At 50.8% G+C, this 21,141-nt stretch overlaps 1 protein-coding gene and 1 pseudogene across 3 annotated transcripts in view; both read right to left on the minus strand.

Annotated features, from left to right (window-relative positions):
• Positions 1-623: 623 nt before the first annotated feature.
• The window catches only part of LOC135918576 (chitin synthase chs-2-like), a 182,373-nt gene continuing 161,855 nt past the window's right edge, over positions 624-21,141 (minus strand). For all 3 annotated transcript variants that reach the window (XM_065452203.2, XM_065452201.2, XM_065452202.2), the window contains exons 8-16: positions 20,566-20,645; positions 18,760-18,874; positions 15,059-15,426; positions 11,625-11,825; positions 10,272-10,666; positions 8,299-8,576; positions 7,290-7,600; positions 1,503-2,207; positions 624-877 (exon numbers count right to left, since the gene is read on the minus strand). In XM_065452203.2, the coding sequence (XP_065308275.2) occupies positions 732-877; positions 1,503-2,207; positions 7,290-7,600; positions 8,299-8,576; positions 10,272-10,666; positions 11,625-11,825; positions 15,059-15,426; positions 18,760-18,874; positions 20,566-20,645 (2,599 nt within the window). In that variant the 3' untranslated portion in view covers positions 624-731. The remainder of the gene's footprint in view (positions 878-1,502; positions 2,208-7,289; positions 7,601-8,298; positions 8,577-10,271; positions 10,667-11,624; positions 11,826-15,058; positions 15,427-18,759; positions 18,875-20,565; positions 20,646-21,141) is intronic.
• On the minus strand, positions 9,298-9,466 carry LOC135918580 (U2 spliceosomal RNA; annotated as a pseudogene).

Consider the following 21,141-nt stretch of genomic DNA (forward strand, 5'->3'; position numbering starts at 1 on the left):
AGAAAAAGGGTTCCTCCAGTGCCCGCCTCTGATCGCCCTTCGCGCTACGTCGACTGAATGGAAGCTCAAACGGAAGGGTCGTGTAGCGCTCTCGTCTGCGATTGGCTGAGACGACTCATAGCCTTTGCACTGCGCATAGTTCATGACACGACGTATAAGCATCATGGATCGGTGTCCCAAGGGGATGTTGAAAACGCTTGGCTCGTAGAAGGGTGAGCAACGGCCATTTGGTCTCTTCGCCACAGTCCAGGATGCCGACCTCACTCTCCTCTTTCGCACTTCCGTATATTTCCCCATTTTTCCGCAGCAATGTCATTCGGCTCAGAATACCGAAACCGTGCACCGATCACACAGTGAAATGGCGATAATATCGAGTTCTGCAGCATAGCGACACCATCACCAACAAATTAGTGTTCCTGTATATGCATATACAAAGACACCACACCGAATTACCAGGATTGCACGTTCCAGCTAGGCCACGCTAGGTGCATGCATGCTACGGCTAGTGCAAAGCTGGCAGGTGGCCGAAACAGTAACGGTCGAATGGTAGATTTATGCTAAATTTAGCTCTCTGATACTGGCGGCAAGCCCGCTTAATTCCCGACACCACAGAGTACATAGTGTGCGGTTTGAGCAGCACCTGCTGCTACGTCAACGTCTTCACGCTTTATTTAGTAAAACAGTCTGTCTACGTTGCAAACACGTCCTCATTTATGCCCGCTCAGCTCTTGTCATCTGTATGACGAGGCAGAGCGCAGCGGCTTTCTTCTTGACCGGCGAGAAAGCGATGGGTCGCTACCGCGACGACGCAGCATATCGGCCACAGCTTGTCGACTCAGAGCTTGCTTGAGGCAGCTCGTGTTCGTCTCAGGAATCACTGCATGGAAAGAAATAAAAAAAAAAATTTACGTATACATCATTGTTCTTCCTGTCACACAAGCGCTACCACGCCCGATCTGATCTCTCAATCCTTAAAACGCGCGGTAAGACAGAAGGTTGTTTCGTGAGATCTGCCGTTAAACTCGAGAACGAAGTCACTGATCCATGGGCATCGCTCTTCGCAACATATTAGTCATGACAGGGAAGTTTACTCTAAACATCTCGTATCTTGCTTATTTTTTTTTCAGACAGCAGAAGGCTGGGTTACTGTCTGTTCGCCTGCTCCGCGCTCTAAACAAATCTTGTTTCATTGGAGGCTTCTACGAGTCCCCGTTTCACCGTGGAGATCATGCAGGTAAGTGTTAGGAACCTTCCGGTTTTTTCTTCATTTCTCATCCCCTTCTCCCCTATATCTGCGGAATGGTGGCCCCACACACATCTTGCAGAAGGAACAGCTAGAACATGTTTTGACGAGCAAGTGACAGCAGCCCAATGGCCCTCGCAGCTTATCCACTGCTTTGCCTAACGACGTATTGACACTGCGCAAATATTGCCGCCGCTGCTAAGAGGTAAGTACTTGAGCAACACCGGAAAGCGGTCGCCTGAGCGGTCACTATACTTACGTTCGATCTCGTGTCTGTTATTCATGTTCATCAGGTTGCGGGTGAGGACGAATTCCAGGTCCACCGCCCTGGGTCTTCGCCACGTCTCCTCGCCAGAAGCGGATGCATTCGCCGGAGGCAGGTCTTCGATGGTTTCGGGCGTTTGGAGTTCCTTCAGTGCAGACAGGTAAGTCTTGTAGCCCTCGCTAGGCTCGGTCGAGTCCAGGATGGAAATGGAGGCTAGCATGTGCGAGAAAGTGTGAAAGCGGTGGATTATCATGCCGCTCACTTGCAAGAGCAGGATGAAGGCGAAGAAGGCGATGAACACCATGCCCAGGGGTTCGAGGCGCTTGTAGTTCGATTGCACGACGACGAACTCGGCGGACGGCACGTAGCCTATGGTCACGTTGGCTGCCAGGGGCCACTCGATGTACAACGTGCTCCTGTGGTGTTGGAGGAGCACAATGACGAGGACGTACATGGCGTTGCAGAACAGCAGCGCAGATACGACGCGGTTCCGGAGCGCATCCAGCTTTTCCTGCATCTCGTGTACCGTGGACGCGTCTTTCGCTTTCTCGGGCTCCAGGAATTCCGTGATGAGGGAATTCCAGAACCTGTCCTCCTCCGGCTCCAAATCGTCACGGGTGCAATGCCTTAGCGTCGGATGAGTGTGCCAGGCCGAGTGATCGCACTCTGCTGCCGCGCCCTGGGGTCCCGGTAAAGCACCTGCGTACGCGAAGATATCCGAATTATTAATTTTGCTCAGATAATAAGGATTTAGTTCGGTCGTGTCTACTGCTGTGAACTCCGACGGCTCAGCGGTAAAAGAACAAAACAACATGCTTTAGCACATTCGCGGAATTCTGAAGGAAGGCATCGTTTCAATCTTTTGACAATGGTTCACTGCATACTATATCGTATACGGCGGAAAAAGTGTCGCTTACGCTGATCCAAGTCGTCGGTACCGTGTGATAGAGGCGCCGACACTAAGGAAAAAAACGCTGTCGCCGACAGTCGGCAGACCGTAATCGGTGTCGGGTCGGCCTAGTGCGAGTGAGCGGTAAGAAGTCTCTTCTTCGACTTATAATTACGGGCTGGACACCATGCACATGGTATCTTCAAGTACACTATTATTCACCCCCCGAGGTTATGCAAAGTGCGCCCAGTGTGCATACTCGGGCGTCCTTGCGTGCCCACCTCCGCTCCCTTCGAAATGCGTAGTCATGCCATGGACGGTAATCGAACCCGCGCTGCGCTGCCGATCGAACGTCGACCGAACGGTCCATCGCGGTGGGCTGCGCGGGAAACCCGTCTCCGTTGATTGCGCGGTCGAGCGCGCGTGAGTGCAACGCACTACGACACTACTGCACCATTATTGCGTGACATTATTCCCAGGGACTTTCATTGTCAGGCAACCTCGCAAGATACGCGTACTACTCTGAGGGAAGAGCATTTTTTTTCTGTCTTTTCGCGCGTCGGTTTATTTTGCCCCCTTACGCGCAAGGGGGACACTGCAGTGCGTGCCGTGGAAGCTGTTGCCCAACCTGCAGAAGGCGTCTCTTCCGGCCTTCTTCGCAAGTGGGTCGTTTGTCGGCTTTCTTTGTTCGCCGTTTTCCCCCGCCCGCGGACACCTGCTCGCGGTCACGTTCGGCGCGCCGGGTGCCCGCGCGCGGTCGGTGTAACTGTCGGTCTGCGAGACAGACAGACAGAAAAACTTTATTCATAGCATGTGAGTTTGGACTCTTCTGGGTCCCTGGACCACCGCACGGTCCCGCACTACGTCGAAACGTTCATGCTCCTTTTGCTCATGACGTCGGCAGCCCGAGCCACCGCAGTAACCTGCGATGTCGGGTCCGTAGACGAGAGCAGTACCTCCCAGTCCTCCCAGCTTGAGATGGCGGGCTGTCCCTGCGGGGGAGGATCGGCAGGGCAGCCAAAAAGGATGTGGGAGAGTGTGGCGTGAGGGTCTCCGCATAGGGAGCATGTAGGGGAGGTGCCACAGTAGTGGGATAGCAGCTGAGGGGATGGGAGAGAGCGGGTCTGGAGGCGTCTCCAGAGGATCTGTTGGGAGTGCGTCAGGGAGGAGTGGGGAGGAGGGTAAGACCGACGGTCCAAACGGGGTATTTGCGTGAGCTCCGCAAAGCTGTGTACCCGCTCCCTCGAGAAACCCGGATCGAGGCTGTCCTGAGCCCGGCAAATTAAACCTCGGGCCAATTTATCGGCAGCCTCGTTTCCGGGGTTCCCAGAGTGAGCCGGCACCCACCGGAGCTCAACCCTACGTGGTAAATTCTGGGTGGGGATGTTCAACAAGTTCCAGGCAGGGTTGTGAATTCTGCCTCTGGCAAAGTTGGACAAAGCAGTCTTTGAATCGCTAAAGATGTATTCAGCATCCGAAAGGGCAAGGGCTAAGGCGATGGCGGTCTCCTCTGCTTCCTCAGGTGTAGAGCCCGAGGGAAGATGGTGAGTTAGGGGTCGGGGTAAGGTTGGGTTGTAAGCAACTGCTACAGCTTCATGCGTTGTACATGCGGCGTCCACCCAGATGGCTTTCTCGACCTGTCCGTAATACTTGTGGAGGGCATTTGCGCCAGCTATGCGGCGAGAGATGTGATATTGGGGATGGACGTTTCGAGGAAGGGGTTTCACTACAAGGGGTGTATGAATGTGTCGAGGAATGGCCATAAGGGTTGACTGATTAGCGGGTATGTTGATGCGAAGGGAGGCGAGGATATGGCGGCCAGTGGCGCTCGCGGCAAGTCTTAAATACTGCGTCTGAAGGTGTGCCTCAACTAGTTCAGGAAGCGTGTTATGCATGCCTAGTGCAAGGAGTTTGGCTGTGCTAGTACTGCGAGGCAGGTTGAGGGCTGCCTTAGTTGCAAGGCGGATCATGGCGTTCACGCGCTCGGTTTCCGTGCAGTTCAGCTTGAGATATGGAGTGGCGTACAGAATGCGGCTAAGCGTAAAAGCATGAACAACTTTCATGTTGTCTGCTTCGTCTAAACCCTTGTGCAGGGAAGATACGCGGCGTAGAAGCTGCAACACTGATTGCGTGGAGGCCTTGAGTGTTTTAAGGGTATGGTCATTGCGCCCGGAATCCTGCAGGTAGAGACCAAGGATGCGCAGGGTGGGAGTGATGGGGATAGGGGATCCTTGTAAAGTGATTTGGATGGGTGAGTTGGCGGCAGATTTTGGTCTAATTAGGAGGAGCGCGGACTTAGAGGGGGAACATTCGAGTCCGATAGATGATACGTGAGCGGAGATCGTGTCGACTGCTAATTGTAGAGTTTCCTCAATTTCCCCGTCTGAGCCATGAGTGGTCCATGCGGTAATATCATCAGCGTACAGAGTATGTTTTAGGTGTGGGATGAGATTGAGCTTCTGGGCTAAAGGGATGAGAGCAATGTTAAATAAAAGGGGGGAGAGGACCGCGCCTTGCGGGGTTCCAAATTCACCGAGCGTATAAGAGGGTGTGCTGAGCTGATCAATGTGCAAGGAGGCAGTGCGGCCAGAGAGGAAGGCGCGAACGTAGTTGTAGGTCTTAGGGCCTACCTGTAGTTCCTGCAGTTCCCGTAAGATGGCGGCGTGTCGAATTCTGTCAAATGCCTTAATGAGGTCAACCGCCAGGATGGCTTTAGTAAGATGGGGGATGGTATCATCAAGCACATCGTGCGTAATTTGAAGTAGGGCATCCTGCGCAGATAGATGTGCGCGAAAGCCGACCATACTGTGGGGGAAAAAGTGATTTTCTTCCATGTACGTTGTCAGTCGGGCGAGGATTATGTGCTCAAAGGTCTTGCCGAGACAAGATGTAAGAGAAATGGGGCGGATGTTCTCGAGGGTGATGGGCTTGTGGGGTTTTGGGATAAATATAATTTTTCCATGCTTCCAGGAGGCAGGGAGGGTACCTGCCTCCCAGCACTCGTTAAAGTAGGTAACGAGGTGAGATATGGAGGCATCATCAAGATTTCGGATGGCAGCATTCGTAATTTGATCTTCCCCAGGTGTGGTATTGCGCAATTTCAATAGGGCTGCACGAAATTCAGATTCTGTAATAGGAGCGTCAAGCTGTGGTTGGGGTGAGCCCGTGTACTCGGGATGTTTGCAAGGAGGACCTGGGGTGGTATAGGTGCGTTTCACCTGCGCGAGGAAGGCGTCGGTCTGCGAGAAAAATGTATGCGAGCGCGCGCGCGCGCTCGCACGAGGGCAGCTCTATAGCGCCGTCACCTGCCAGGCCCGTCGCCGCGATTGACCTGCTATGGAACACCGGATTTCTCCTTCCTGCCGTCTTTTTTTTTTTTTTCTTCGATATCAATGCAGACTGTCGGAAGCGCCCAAGCGAAAGCGTGAACTTTCACTGTTGCGCATGATCGTTAACGATCGATCAGCCGTCGCTGCACTGTAGACAAGACGCTGCATGCTGCGCCCTGTCCTCCACTCCTTTTCTCGACGCCTGCGGATGCCCCAGTTCTCGCCATTGGAGAGCTTTAGGTTAAGGGACGCAAGGGGCTTGCGTACGCAAGAACTAGGGGCGACGGTACTGCGCTAGCGCAGACCCAGACGTAGGGGTCTGCGCATGCGCAGTACCGTGGCCCCTCGTTCTTGCGTACGCAAGCCGCTGGCGTCCCCTAAACTAAAACTCTCTATAGAGAGTTTTAGTTTAGGGGACGCAAGCGGCTTGCGTTCGCAAGAATAGGGCGTTTTAGCGTATCGTTGCCGCCTGTGCCAAGTGCTCGCGGAGCTGGCACTGGGCAACGCTGAGTGGACCAGACGGCGTATGCGGCCGTTTGCGACACGACAGTTTGCCGATCCCGGTCGCGTGTTCTTTGACAAAGGGGGCAGCATTTTAAACGGCACGCGACGAGCCGCTCTTTTATCTGTGCACGCGTTGCATGCTAGAGGTCCGGGTGAGCGCTATAGCTGCGAGGGAAACCTGACGGCAGGGTATACGCCAAGCTGCACTTCTGATGCCACGGACATTCAACGTTGCCGAAAGCAATGAAAACATTGGGAGTTCAATGTCATTTTCTTGGAAATTTTGGTTGGCCACGCTCCCGTATTTCTTCCTGCTTCCCTACGGGAAGCAGGAATAAAGGCGTTGAATGGAGGAAACGTCGTATTCCGCAAGTGTCTCAGAAATTCTAAGATGTATGCAGGCATGAAACAGGTTTTGCAAAGGGTTGCGAGTTCGTACATGCCTGGTTGTATGCGACTGTAATATTCAGCTCGCCTCTGTGTCCTTTTTGTCGTGACAGGATGTTGTGTTTTTGGTACCGTTACGCAGTAGTGATGGTTCATAGGGTTTTCCGAATATATTCGAAAGCAACGCTTGCCAGGACCGTTTGCACCATAAATTTTACTGGTGGACAAGTTTTCTCTTTGTTGGAAAGCTTCGCGCAAGTGAAATTAAATTGCTGCGCAGTTGTTGAGTGACAAAAGTGAAAAGTTTCGTCCAAGCTTCACTTCTTTTGACAGCTTACTGTGCGGCTACACACAGTAGCCTTTGCGAAGCCTTATAGCAGTGTGAATAACCAGGGTAAAGTGCTTCGTCAAAGCGGCCAATATATAGGGTGCGAAAGATCTCGTATAGCGAAGGGTTATGGGTCAGATTTTGACCGTTTGTATTTCTTTGATGCCTGCCGAAACCTCAGCACGTGGGCGTTCTTGCGTTCCGTCGCTGTGTCAACGCTGACGACGACCGAACCCACAACCTCTCTATTGTAAAGCAACATATATGCTATATACCACGGCGGGGTGCGGCTGGTGTTTCGAGATAAAGGACGACTTCGACGCGATGACCGGCAGATACCGTACCATTCGGCTTAAGCTCCTTATGCTGGCCACTGTTGTCCTCGCCTTCCTCCTCCTCGTTCAAGACGGGCATCTTGTTTGCGCACTCTTTCAACAAGGGCTCGAGGCTCTCCGGTCTTGAGTCGCCCCTGCTGACCGTGTTCAGGGAAAAGTCTCCCCACGTGGTTCCGCCGTGGGACTTTGTGCACCAGAGGCAGGTGAGTATGTCGCCGAGGCGGCACGTCATCATTGCCTGTGCCATTGGCCGGTACCGGTCGGCGTTGGATGGTGCGTGATCCGCTCCGCCCTGCGTTGTATTGGCAGCGGAGGTCTCCCTGCATGCGGTGTGACACAGAGAGGCGTTACAAACGGTGGCTTCACTTCAGCTGGTGCATGTATTGGGCAGCATTACTGGCATTATTTAATATGTTTACTTGATTCGTGCTCGGACTTAGAGTCAGCATTGACAAAGAAATAAAGAAATAACCATATACGACCTTCCGGTTTTGTCATTAGTGTATTACACCGCTAATATTGCGCAATCGCTCTTGGTGCTCTCAACCGCGCACAGCACCAATTAAGTGGACGAGAAAATACGGACGCAATTATGGAGGACATTTTACCGAGCACACTTGGGGAGTTGTGACGCGCAACAGCGAAGGTAGCTTTTCTTGTGCACGGAGCCGTGTGCGCCCGCAAACGAGCCACAAGCAAGACAAATGATGACGCGTAAAAAGAACTATACTTCGTCTTTGTGTTCGCACCACTTTGGTATACAGGTAATGCGCGAGGAAATCAACGTGCTAACCAACCTAATTCGAAGATTTCTTAGGACTTGCTGGCGAAACGAGTCCGCGACGGGAAAACAACAAGTTCACAAAACACGCGCATGCTTCTCAAAACGCGCAAATGAAGGCACGTATTTTGTGGATGCGTGCACGCATTAAAAAAAAAAAACGCATAACTTCCTCTGACGTGAGTACCACGTGAAGTCAAATTCGCGCGCACGCGCGCGCGTCTCTTTCATACGTACCTAGTGCCCCAGGAGACGACGTTGAGGTTGATGACCGAGTAGAGAGCCAGGATGAGGTACATGGAGGGCACGAGCACGAAGTAAAGCAGGCCGTGCATCAGGCACCGGAACTCCTGTGGGTGCACTAGAGCGGCGAGGAAGAACACGAGCGCCGTCCCCACTATGAAGATGGACGCGGGCGACGAGATGCCGTCCTCTTGGATCTGCAGCGCCGTGCCCACAATCACGGCGGCCATGAGCAGGGCGTAGGCTACCGACAGCAGCTGCGCCACCGCGATCTGGAATAGAACGTTCGCTGCACGTTGCGTCAAGGAGTCATGCACACTCTTCGACAGGAAGCCTGAGGGACACTTAGGATAAACATTGGCAGATGAGTCCCTTTTTCTTTTTTATTCTTTTCAGAGATCGGCAAGGAAGATGAAGTTCCACGATAGGAAAAAAAAAAAAAATGTCATCCGCTCGAGAGTAACAGGAACCTACGAAACAAATCCCACGTGGATTTCTTAGAAACATGGCGTCGCAGTTTGAAGAAAAATACGACCTGGTCCGGGGATCGAACCCGGGATGTAACGCGTTTCCGGTGCTGGCGCTCTGCCATCTGAGCTAACTAGGAGGCTGGCAGATCGCAGGGCGAGGGCGAATTAAACGGCGACTCGAAGCGCAGGAACAGATTCAATTCGCCCTCGCCCTGCAGTTTTCCAGCACCCTGGTTAGCTCATATGGTAGGGCGACAGCCCTGTAAAGGCGTTGGTCTAGGGGTTCGATCCCCGGGCCAGGAAGAGAAGGGTGTAAATTCGGCCTTGTTAGTATGACATGCCGGAAGTGAAGCGCAAAAAAAAATAATAAAGAAGACAGAAGGAAGGTGCATGTGTTGGAGCGCGTGTGTTGTACCCTCCTTCTGTCCCTGTTTTTTGCGCTTCACTTGCAGTACTAGGAAAAACTTTTATAGCGAAGTTGTTTATGGCTAGAGTTCCGTGCATTTTCCTCCTCCGTGTACAATAACCGTGGGCCGATCCCGAAGATAGTGCGATACCGGGCCTACACACGGCGGAGGTGAAGCAGGCTTCAAGCATTCCGCCAAAAGTTTAATATCTTGAGTCCAAATACGACCCGTATCAGATATTAAGATGATAAGAACAGATACTGCACTTTGAGCCACGTCGGCCATGTCTACGTTCGCATTGCCCTCTCTTTGTCGGCGTTCCAAGCGCTTGCGTATCTGCTTTCCTTCCGCTCTCCCGTGGTGGCGGTCCCTTCGAAAAGTCACGCGTGCCTAGTTTTCTCCGGATCCTCGTGGCTGCGGTCCCGTCGTCCACGCGAATGTATATAAAAATCATGGTAAACGAGTTCGTACCTTTGTTCTAAATTCTGTGTCACCTCTGTATGGTGTGCTGAACAGCTTCGCTAGTCATTCACATTCACTGAGTGGAATGGCTCATGGTTTTCTTCTTCGACAGCTTTGCTAAAAAAAAAAAGAACTCCTATGAGTTTCTTTTGTACAGCTTCGCGCTACTCTTGAGTGGATGACTATTCTCTCCTTTCATAACGATAAGCACCGTCAATTACATGTTTGTTAATCGAAACACGTCTTACCGTGATGGCATTAATACTAACCTTATGGGTTAGAAAGTTGGAGGACAACGAGGAGGCTTCAAAGTTAGCCGAGGACCTCACGACGAACGTGAGTAGTAAATTTTTTGTCTGGCAGCATCGCAAGCGATGCGTACTTCTAATTCATTTTGTACGAAACAAACAAGCAGTGAACTAAACTGCGGTATATTAAACTGCATACACAGCGAGATGCCACCTCTGTGCGAAGTCCGAGCGCGAACAAGCCAGTGGTTCAGCTAGAAGAAGCACGCATACCTGGCGCTACTACGCGAATTTTGGTGCAAACGCTGTTCTGCGGGTCGCGCAATCGCTACAGTAGATAAGCGTCGAATTGAGTGCCATGTGGAGCGCAATTGACGTGCCTGAATCTGTTGGGAGCACAGGAAGCAGACGGCGACGAAGCACAAAACCGGCACGGCGTTGAAGCCAAACGCCGACATGATGGACATCTTGAAGCAGTTGACGAACGCGCCAACCAGCATGAGGAAGATGGTGCCCGGCCCGAGGATGGTGCCCACGAGCAGCATGCCCTGGTAGGCCATGTAGAAGTTCGAGATGCCGCTGTTGTTGCGCGCCATCCTTCGGGCGCTCATCAGGATGTCGATGATGTTGGCCATGGTGGAGGGAGTCCAGCGGCGGCGCTGCGTGTAGAACTCCTCGAACGTCTCGGGGCAGCGGGTGTAGGCGTCCGAGGCGGCGCTGTACTCGACCTGGTATCCCTGCTTGAGCAGTAGGGTGCAGAGCCAGCGATCTTCGCCTGCGACGCGGAGACGACGGCACAGCGAGTAGCGTTGTGCCAGTGGCACTTCAACGGTTGCACGCCGCAATGACTCACGGGCAACACTGTCTAAGAACACGCCTGCCGCTAGAAGGAGGACGAACATGCGTCACGACCATTCCTGCCTGTGTCGTCGTTCGTGCTCCTTTGCCGTTTTGTTCGTCGTTTTAGAGTGAGAAACGTGCCCTTCGATTGTATGACATTCTGCTGACCGAAGCGGTGTCAGGAATTCGACTTACCGACAGTGCCAACGAAGGGGAAATTTTGTGAAACGTTGGTACGAGAAGCGCATTTGTCGGTTATGCCCGACACCGCAAAGTACTGTAACATCCCGAGATTTTGTTCACCCTCGAAAAGTATAGTCCCAAAGTGTATACTCTTTTTAAAGATGTTGTATTTCTGCAAAAGCGCCTAGGGATGATACATGACTCTAGATTTCAGATCGCGCAAGAAGACTGGGGAGACATTGAAAAAAAGGAGAAGAAAGAAGGAAACCACTGGGGAATAAGCAAATATTGTGTGAGCGATACTGTTCTAAGGAAAAATGGGAGCGGAACAAGTTTTCACGAGCCACAGTAAACGTTGCATGTGGTTGGACGGTAACTAAGTCTTATAAATGTGGTCCCGAGTTTCTTGTTTCCAGGATAGTCGTCCAACCACCACTATCAATCCTCAGTCATTCAGTCAGTCGGTCGGTCGCTAACTCGAACCGAATCAAACAGTCAAAATGAATACATGAGAGAGTTGGGTACATGACACCATTAATGGCAATATCACAGTGATGAATTGGTGACCAAATGCAAAACGTAAAAGAAAGTACGATAAAGAGCGTACACTTAAAAGAACAGCGATGATATGTAAAATATGGCTTACATTCGAAAGAATGGGGAGTGATTCATTATTCAATGTTTCTCCTCAATAGAAAAATAGAACGCACCTTGGTCGTACTGAACAAAGTGCAGCGCCTCCGTGGACTTGGTGGTGTATGTCTTGAGCACGTTGTCGGCCATCAAGGCCTCGCTGCGGAACAGCGAGAAGCAGCCCGGGCTGCACAGCACGCAGCCCAGCACGTGCTCGGTGGCCTTCTGCAGCCAGTGGCCGACGGCGTACTCGAACTCCTGGTACCACACCATGGGACCTGCGCCTCGCGCATAAGTGTCCGTGCGACTGTGGTCACTTAATCAGACGGTGGCTGATACGTCAGTAAAAAATAATGAACTGCGCGGTTTTGCTGGTCATTTGTCGAATGCACACGTCACTTCCGAACTTGCTTCAAGGGACATTAAAGTCGTGATGCTTGTGGGATGAACGCAATACTTACCCCCGTATTCTCCGACCATCCTCCTCGACTCGACTGAAGAAGACGTTACGCTCCTCAAGAGTTAACGCGGTGTGTCAACGAAGCGTAGGGACACTTTTGTCGAGGGGAGGCGTTGGCATCAACTTTGTTGAGATGGAGTGTTGAGTGCAGGGACATTCTAGAACACGGGACTAACCCTGTATTCCAGAACATCCTTCCACTCGACATTTCACCTCGACTCGAGAAAGTGGATTGTAAAGCCACCCTTCGACAGAAGTCCCTGCGTTTCAATGACATTCCACAACAGTTCACGAGAAACATAGTGCTTTCCTAAGTCGAAGGGTGGAGTTGTGCTGCACTGGTGGCAAAACTTCTCAATAAAAATCAAAAGTAGCGCCATCCTTTGAAGATTGCGACTGTCCTCCTCCACTGCGCTTTCCCTCGACGCCCAACGCCGTCGCATGCTCTCCCGCGTTTTTTTTTTCTTTTGCTTCCGCCGCCATCGCGGTGCCAAACATTACGAGCCGCATACGCAGGCATTTGGTCGCTCATTCTCGCCATGTATGAAGCACGCGCCGGTACGAGCGCGTCAACTTTTCGCCGCAGGATCCAGGCTGAGTCTGAGCACCCTGCCGATATAGCTCGTCAGGAAGATGTCCTAAAGGACCGTGTCTAAATATGCATACCAGTGCTTTCGCTCGTATGACTGGGTTCAAGCCAAGTTGAACCCTAGCGACTTTTTTTCTCGAAACTATTCTTCGGAAAGGTACCCATACACTGTGCACAGTAAATTCCGAGGTTCGTTGTCGATACTTGCATCGGATGTGTTACGGACAATAAGTCGCGCGTGCTGACGCGCTTATCTGTCACAAGAGCGGCCGTAATCAAATGCCATATTACCACCCCGCTACAGGGGCGCTATGCTTCCAGCTAGCAAGCGGAACATAAGCAGCAAGTATCGTTGCATTACATTGGGTTCTCTGAGCGCCAACCTCGAAATCGAGATACCAGATTCGATCCTGGCATTATGAATTATAACAGCTATCGCCCTTGTAGTAATATCATGTGTTACGCACCTCCGTGAGCAATCACGTGCACTTTGCAATATATTGGCTCCATGGCGCCTGAGTCACGGAAGCTTGCTTCTCCCTATGCTGCTGCTTGAGATGGGAAAGCCACCTTTGGCGGGCGCGTTCGAAGGAGCTATGTACTCTTGCGCGTACGCACACGCGGATAGATTCTCAAGCTTTTGAAGCGCGTCATAAACGCCATATAAAGGGTTGTCGATTGTATCGGTCTCTGCGCTGCTGTACGGTGTAATATATTCGCCCGACTGAACCGGGAGGGAGGTGGACCGAACAGAGCCTGGAAGAGTGCTTATCAGCTGCTACCTTTGCTGCCGTGTGCCAGTATGAACTACTGATACACCAAAGACAGCGAAACTGTGTGTTGGGGGCCTGTGTACTGGCAGTCTGTTTGCTGGCAGTAAAGTTTCGTTCGTTCTCCGTCCTCGCTTCACAGTTGGAACTTGAAGCTTATCGGACGATGATCGGCAGTTGTTGGTCAAACGCAGGCAGGAAACGATGAGGTCAGATGTACAAGAAACATTTATAGGCAAACTTTTCTATATACATGGCAGGTAAAACAAATACATTACAAACTTGAACAATTGAGAAACAAAGTCTCACTCTTCTACTGTCTCAATGACTGTTAGAGCCCAGACTCGTTTTAACGTACATAGTACGGAGGCTCACTGATCTATCAGCAATCCTGATTTCAGCCAAGTCTGAGGGACAGCATGTCGTCCCGATTTTTATAGCCCAAATATACAAAGAAAAAAAAGGCGGTAGGGCCGTTGGCCCGTCCCACAGGTTCAGTTGCCAATCAGAGTCAACCGTTTGTTAAGCCACCACCCACAGGGATGGGCTTACTCTTAAAAATAAACATATTGGAAAACAAAGCTCTTTTCCTTCTTCGCCAAAACTCCGTTGCCCTCTCATTTCTCCGTAGTGAGTGACCGGCTCAGCAAAACACGCCAGGCCCGAACAAGTTATCGCCAGACCGTTTCAAATGCCAACGGCGTCTAGGCTGCACATGTCTCGGAAGCAGGGGCACCGGCACCACGAAGTGCCGCTGTACTCAAAGTTTGGCCGTCTGGGAGACGGATGACCCTCCTTGTCCTTCAAATTTATTGTCTACAAGACAAAGTTCTTTGAGTGCGTGTTTCCAAGACGCCGTCGTGCGAATGCACTCTTTACGTGTGCACCGCATTCCTACAGCGTGCACGGTAAGCTGGTCTTAGACACCACGCAGGCAGTCGCACCCAACAACAAGGCTGGCGATTACGTTCCGGAGGCGTAGAGGATTAGGTCCATGCTCACTGCATGCGGCACGGAGGCAGAGTTGCTAAGTCCTTCTTAACCTCGGCGGCGCCTCCAATTAGTCAGGGACTCGGGCGCCAGACCCACAATACCTTTTGTACAGCGGTTCGTTTCAAGGCTGGTCTGTGTGACCCGTCGGCGGACTGCCAACATCGTGCGCACAATACTGACTCCCAGGAATCGGCACACGCCCGCCTGGCACCTGCCGCGACGCGTCACCCAACCCCGCGCGTTGCCTGTGACCCCGCATAACACAGCAACTGTCGCCCCGCTGACATGGGGGGAAGTGAACCCCCTCTCTATACACAAAGCACGAGGCCGATTCGTGAGACTTAAGAACCCGAACAATCAGAGCGACCTTACACTGGCCTTTCTTAGTGGTGGCTCCCGCGCCGGCCATTTTCACCTCCACAGCCGTACAAATTCCTAGCTGAGCTCCAATGTGGAGCCGAGGATACACGACGTGAGAAAAAAAAATAAATAAAAGCGGATTGCTGGCTCAAAACACCGCTCAAATAAGTTTCTGCCTACTCGAATGAGGTGTACTCGAGGCAAAAATTTACTTTGCAGTCGCTGATAATTACGCTTCAAAGCATATATTCCGGACCATCTGGCTGCTCTTTGATTAATAACATTTGATACCGGGAACACCGGCCTTTCACCGCCACTCGCCGTAAAATACCAACGCACCGGATCCGATGGGGTGTATCCTCCCGCAAGCGGCACCGAGCCCCGCGTTGTTCTTCATGTGGTCGAGGAGGTAGAGCACGGCCTCCGGCCGGAAGCTGATGTCGCCGTCGAGGGCCAGGATGTAGGTGTTCTGCTTGCGCACCTCCTTGCGATGGGGCTCGAGGTTCGACTCGGCGAGCTGGTGGCCCAGCAGGTAGTACATGTACATGACTTGCGACCAGCGCTTCTTGTTCCGGATGCGGCTGCGGTCCTTGAGGTGCACCACGAGCCCGTTGCGGCCCGGCATGGTCCACACGAGCCGGCCACCGTACGGCGTGTCCAGCACGCGCGGAGGGCGCAGGCAGACGTCGTTCAGCCCGTACACGCTGCTGCTCTTGCGATCAGAGAGAGAGAAGGGGGAGGGGGAGGCCAGAAAGAGTAGCTCGTGATAGTTCGTCTACGGTTTAACTTGAGTGCGAAAAGACGAGGATAAGAGAGTGAGAGAGAGGGTAGAACACAAGAGGAAATGCAAGAAGGTTAAATAAGATGCGAATATCCGGTTTGTTACCCTGCAATTGTGGGAAGGGGTTACAGAGATATGGATATAAAAGCTAGCCCGGCTCAACGCCCTGGTGATGTGATCGTGACTCGTAGCGGCGAGGAATCGAACTCGCGACCTTGTGCTCAGCAGCGCAACGATGCCGCTTTTGAGATGCACCGTACCGGAGATTTCACACCACAATTGGCGCTACGATAGCAAAAGGAGAATGAGAAAAGGGAAAATAAGAAGGTACGCAAACGTTGTTGTATACGTGGGCTGTGTAGGTGTTTATGATTTTATAGGTGAAATGCACAACGCACAACATCGCAAAATTGGACAAAAATGATACCTAAGAGTGACAGCTGGCTTCGGCGCTATTTCTTTCCTTAGAAAATGTTTCTTTGAGTCAGTTGCGTAGGTGAGTCATCGCTTGCATTTTCTGCAACCTCATTTCTCAACGAGAATGAATGAAGGAAATAATCTATCGATCGATCGATCTATCAATGTAGTCGCTTGTTAGGTTTCCTGTAATGCCTCTGTTTTCGTGCAATTTTACATGGAGCCTATTGTTTCATGCCGTCCTTTCATACCGACCCGTTGAGCAATAACTCCGAGTTAGAGAGCGTAGAAGTTGATAAGGTTGATGATGGTGGATAAGGTGATCCACTGTAATTACAATGTACACTGTTGGAAATAATCCACTGCCAGGAGCACGCAGAAGGACCAATTGAAACAACTAAGAAAGAACACACGAGACGAGCACTATCAAACAACCACCCGAATATGTCATTAGAATCGATACACCCATTGATGCGAGATAAATAACAAATAGGAAATTACAAAAAAAATTAGAATCTTGCCAGGCCAAATGATGTCAGGAGATTTTACCCTCCTTCCCCCGGGGTTTCGAAATGACAACAGGCTCTTCGAACGTACTTCGAGTCTCGATAGGCTGCAGCATCCGTCGGAAGTTTTGCAGCACTGCGCGCAATCATATAATGAAACAAGAGGCACGACTTGTTTTCCGAGGACTGCATGCAAGAGCAGCTAACAGTGCCAGCCAGTCGTCTTTTTTCTTTTTTTTTTGCTTTGAAGAAAGCAGGACGGAGTGAGCTACGAGAGCGGCAGCATGCGTTTTGAAAGGAACTGCTCTTCAGAGCTATCAGCTCTCGCATCAGCGTGTGCGCGTTCGCTTCCTGGGGTGTCGAGTTGCCGTATAGCGCCGAGCCAAAAGTAAAATGCTCCACAGGCCTGGCGTCTTGCCGTCTTGTCGTATTCATTTTTGAAGGACACTAATGGGGAGCGCTAAGTGTAGCCGCACCGGTGATTGAAATGTAAGAGTTACCGGCATGATAACGTATTATTATGATTAAATAATTAATGTATTGACCTAATCTATTGCCTCGGCTATATGTGAGACGCTGAAGTGGGCGCTCCGCATTAATTTTGACCCCGCTTAGTTGGAGCGGGTGCAAACTTTTGATTTTTTTTCCGCATGCCACCCGACTGGAATGCCGCTGCCTGGGATCGAACTCGCGACCTTTTTCCCGGACGAAGGATGGCATAAACTCCTGACCACTCGGACGAAGGCTGTCAGAAACAACACGTGCATGGCACGTGATGACCTCTAACTTGGCGATTATGGAAAATAATTTCATGAAACGTGCGGTTGTCCTCTGCCATTTCTGCTCATTTTAGAATGCGTCATGCTGCTAATTACGGCTATAGATTGGTGCACTTCACTTCTGCCATTTCAAGCTGATCACTTTACCGACCCGTTACAGAATTTTTTTTTTTTTGAGACTGTGGTAACTGACTTGCAGGTGACGACATAATTTCTAGTTTGGCTTCCGGAGCTGCTGTGTCGCAGTTAAAAGAGAAATGTGGCAAGCGCAAGTCGGCTTCCAACAGACATTTTTTTCTTCTCTCCTTTCGCCGCCGCACTAACTCAGGAGATGCGGCAAACTACGTGGATCGTTCAGAAAGACGTATTTGCACCAACTGGCATTGTTTGCTCCTTCTTCCGCCGCCGCTCTAACTCCGAAGGAGATGCAGTAAACTACGTGGATAGTCCTGAAAGACGTATTTGGAGCGTACGTATTTGCGACATGTTTTCGCCGCTGCGTCTAGACGTTGGTCTGGTGCCGCGAAATTCTCACACTGTTATCGTACTGAAACGCTGGTTCCCGCTTCACATGAGCGCGTCATGCAAAATAACTCGCCCTGTAACAGAGTGCGGGAATTGCGCAGCGTGAAACGGACGCAGAGGCGCTGCTCTGGAAACGCTCCGAGAACGCTTCAGAAACTTGTCTATATGGTTCTTTACATATGCGGTACTGTCTTGTAGCGTTGTTTTTTCTTTGTTATAGTAAAAAAAAAAAATATGTGTACGTGGTGAATGCGCTCCCGTATAGGCCGATTTAAGGTGCCAGGCCAGCCTAATTTGTCGCACGTTTTTCTGTCGCTCGCATCTGTTATGGGCGCGTATGGTCAAACTCGTTTCCCACTTAAATCGTGAGCTTTCCATATTCTGCCCAAATTTATTGAACACGTACAGCCTCTCCCAAAAAGAAACAAAACATAAACGCCGCTTTAGAGGGCTGCGACTTGTCGGATTCGTTGAACGGCTGTTGCGAGAAATCTTGAGCGCGAAGATAAGGGTTCGCTTCCGTTCCCAGAAATTTCGAGCAGTGCAGTCGTCTAGACGTCTCGGTGTTGGCTACAGTCACGCGCGAAGTGGTTGTTTCTTTTTTGCGAAGTCTTTATAGAAGATTGAAAAACGTTGGAAGGGCACCGGAGCGCAGTCTAAAATATATGCGCGCTGGATTTTATGTGTAGCCGATCACATTTGTCGAGGGCAACATGTCCAATCAGAAAGATTTGTTGAAATAAATAAATTAAGCAGGATCAAAAGAAACTAAATAGCACGAGAAGGACTCTCACAAGTCGTGCGATCAGTGACAACTGCATCGCACTACTTGTAGGTGGGCCGCTGGTTCTGATTCGTAGTGAACGAATAACAGCGCGTAATGACGAGGACGAGAAGGCGATACCCACACGCGCTGCCAAACTTGTTTTGCTACGTTTGTATGTGCAGAGGTGCGCACATTCATCAGAGCAAAAAGTGCGTGACGCATTTCGTTTCTTGCGTTTCTCGCTTGGATGAAGAGGATATACTCACCAAGCGGCTTCGTTCACAGTGCTGATTAGAGTTTGAACGTAGTCGTTGATCACACGACATTTGCGACCAGACGCGTCTTGGACATCTTTGAAGGCGTCATCAAAAATAATGTGGGCTGGAAAACGAAACAGAAGGAAATAATTAAACGATGTCCTTCGTTTCAACGGTCAAGACATGTGGAATTCGACGTTGGCAAACAAATATACACTGACGAGCTGTCTGTTGCAGCATCCCGCTGTGTTTGCACTCCGCTATTTTCCGGTTGTAACTTTTTTAGACACTAGCTCGTGAGGTACAACTACACGAAACCAAGAGACAATTAAGCCAATTAAGGATAGCGGTTGCAAGCGTAAAGCGAAAGATGCGGGTTGGGTTCCCACCGGCGGAAAGTTGACTTTTCGTTTACTTTCATTTCCTCTCTCATTAGTATTTCTAAATTTCAATAAAAGAGAAACAATTAATTACCCCTATGATTTTCTTGGCTTCGTTTTGTGTTGGCTTCATGTGGCTATACCTGTCGAAACATCGAGCCCCTCGGATCCGCTTACTTGTCCACCTCCCGAGATAGACCTGTACGGCACGTTGTTTGATTACGTTGTCTACATTTACAGCGAACAGCACCATTGAACTGGGAAACAGGCTGAATTTTGCTGAAAGGCTGGGAATAGGCTTTCTTCGTCCCACCGTAACAATCCCCACCTGTGCCGCCGAACCGAGGTTTGTGGCGTCAGAGGCACCATGGCAGGAGCCGGGGAATTCCCGAGGCTGCACTGAACGATGCACAGTCGCCGAAGGAGGGAAAGGGCGCCGGAAAAGTGGGCGTGAGGTAGACAGGTCATGTGGCGAGGCCTATAATTTTTTTTATTCCTGCAACTCCGCGTTCCCAGACATCCTGATGTGCCTTCGAACGGTCGTTCACTGGCCTTTGAATTTTCATGAAAGCGCTTTGACTCCATTCGTTGCCATTTGGTATATAGTTATAGTTTAGCCGGCTTTCTGCCCGTCGCGTCTATCCGGTATACTTTTTCAGTATCCCTGACTTATAAGCTTAACACCATTTTCTTTGCTGCTATCCACGCCGTTAGCGTAATGCTTTCTCGTTAGTTTAGTGGTTATATCTATATACTGTGAATCAACGTTTTTTCCGTCCCCCTCGTACTTCGCAGCTTTTTCTGTTCGCACCAAAGTTTTCCAGCTTTTTGTCTCGGCGCTCCACCACGCGGGCAGGAGCAGACAATACTATTCAATAACGCGAAATAGTAGTGCTGAGAAGCACTCCCTCAGGAAGAAAGGAGGCACCGAAGGTGTCCTCATTAAGGAACTTTTCAGAATTGATACAACGCGCCCTCAAGGCAATCCTGGTTATAGGTGAGAAGCGGTTCATAATTTGGTCCATGGGCTATACGGAGATTTCAGTGCCTGTTATTTTTCTTTATTGTGGTTTCATGAACCAAAATAGCAAGTAGTGACTAGGCCAAAGACAGAACAAGTATACCTATAGTTGGGAATAACTTTAGAAGGCAGTGGCATTTGCCCCTCAAAAGTGGATGCACACAAAGACGCCCTTCCGTTTCTATAATGGCACTCACTGGCCTGGTTTCTAGCTGTTCTTGTCGATTATGATCGCGTTTCGAGCTAGCCTAGTGAACCCCACAGTTCGCCGAAATCGTACGCGCCACTCTACAAACAACGTAACACGGTCGTGCCGTACATGTCACCTTGAGCTGTTCGCGCACGCGGCATGCCCGCATGATGCACGGGAGGGAGACGGCGTGCGCGCGGGCAAAGCCCATCGTTCAAACTCACTTTCGAAGACGTAATACAGCTTGTCCTTTAAGCCCAGGTGCAGCCTTGAGAGCCGGCGCGCGCTCTGGTCGCAGTCCATCCTGTGCAACGACGACGGGAAGGAAAACATAAATAAAATAAACGTAACTAAGCTCAGTGCGGCATGGGGCAGGCCAAGGGGCTTTCCCAATCGCCCGTGCACAGCGGGCAGGCGTAGTCGCGGTAATAGGCCCTAATAGGTAATAGGTAATAATAGGTAATAGGTAATAAGCACGAGACTTGTGTACCGTGGCGCGAGTCGTCGCTGTTTCGTTATCGAAAGTGTTACAGCGAGAGCAATGTATGCGGAGTCGACAAGTGTACATGTCGTGCTATACGAGGCGGTACCAAACGGTTTCGAGACTGGCCCTGTTTTAAAGAAAGTAATTTGTGTGCATTCAAGCACTGTCCGCTATGAAATAGTCTCTTTGCGCAGCAGTACACTGCTCCCAGCATTCCTGAAACTTTGCGAGTATGTCCTGGACGTCTTCTTACCGGAAAGAGTCGAGCACCCTTATGCGATTCGAGCATGATTTAAGCATTGGTGTGAAAATGGCT

Source organism: Dermacentor albipictus, chromosome 1 (genome assembly GCF_038994185.2).
Source record: "Dermacentor albipictus isolate Rhodes 1998 colony chromosome 1, USDA_Dalb.pri_finalv2, whole genome shotgun sequence".
Taxonomy (NCBI): domain Eukaryota; kingdom Metazoa; phylum Arthropoda; class Arachnida; order Ixodida; family Ixodidae; genus Dermacentor; species Dermacentor albipictus.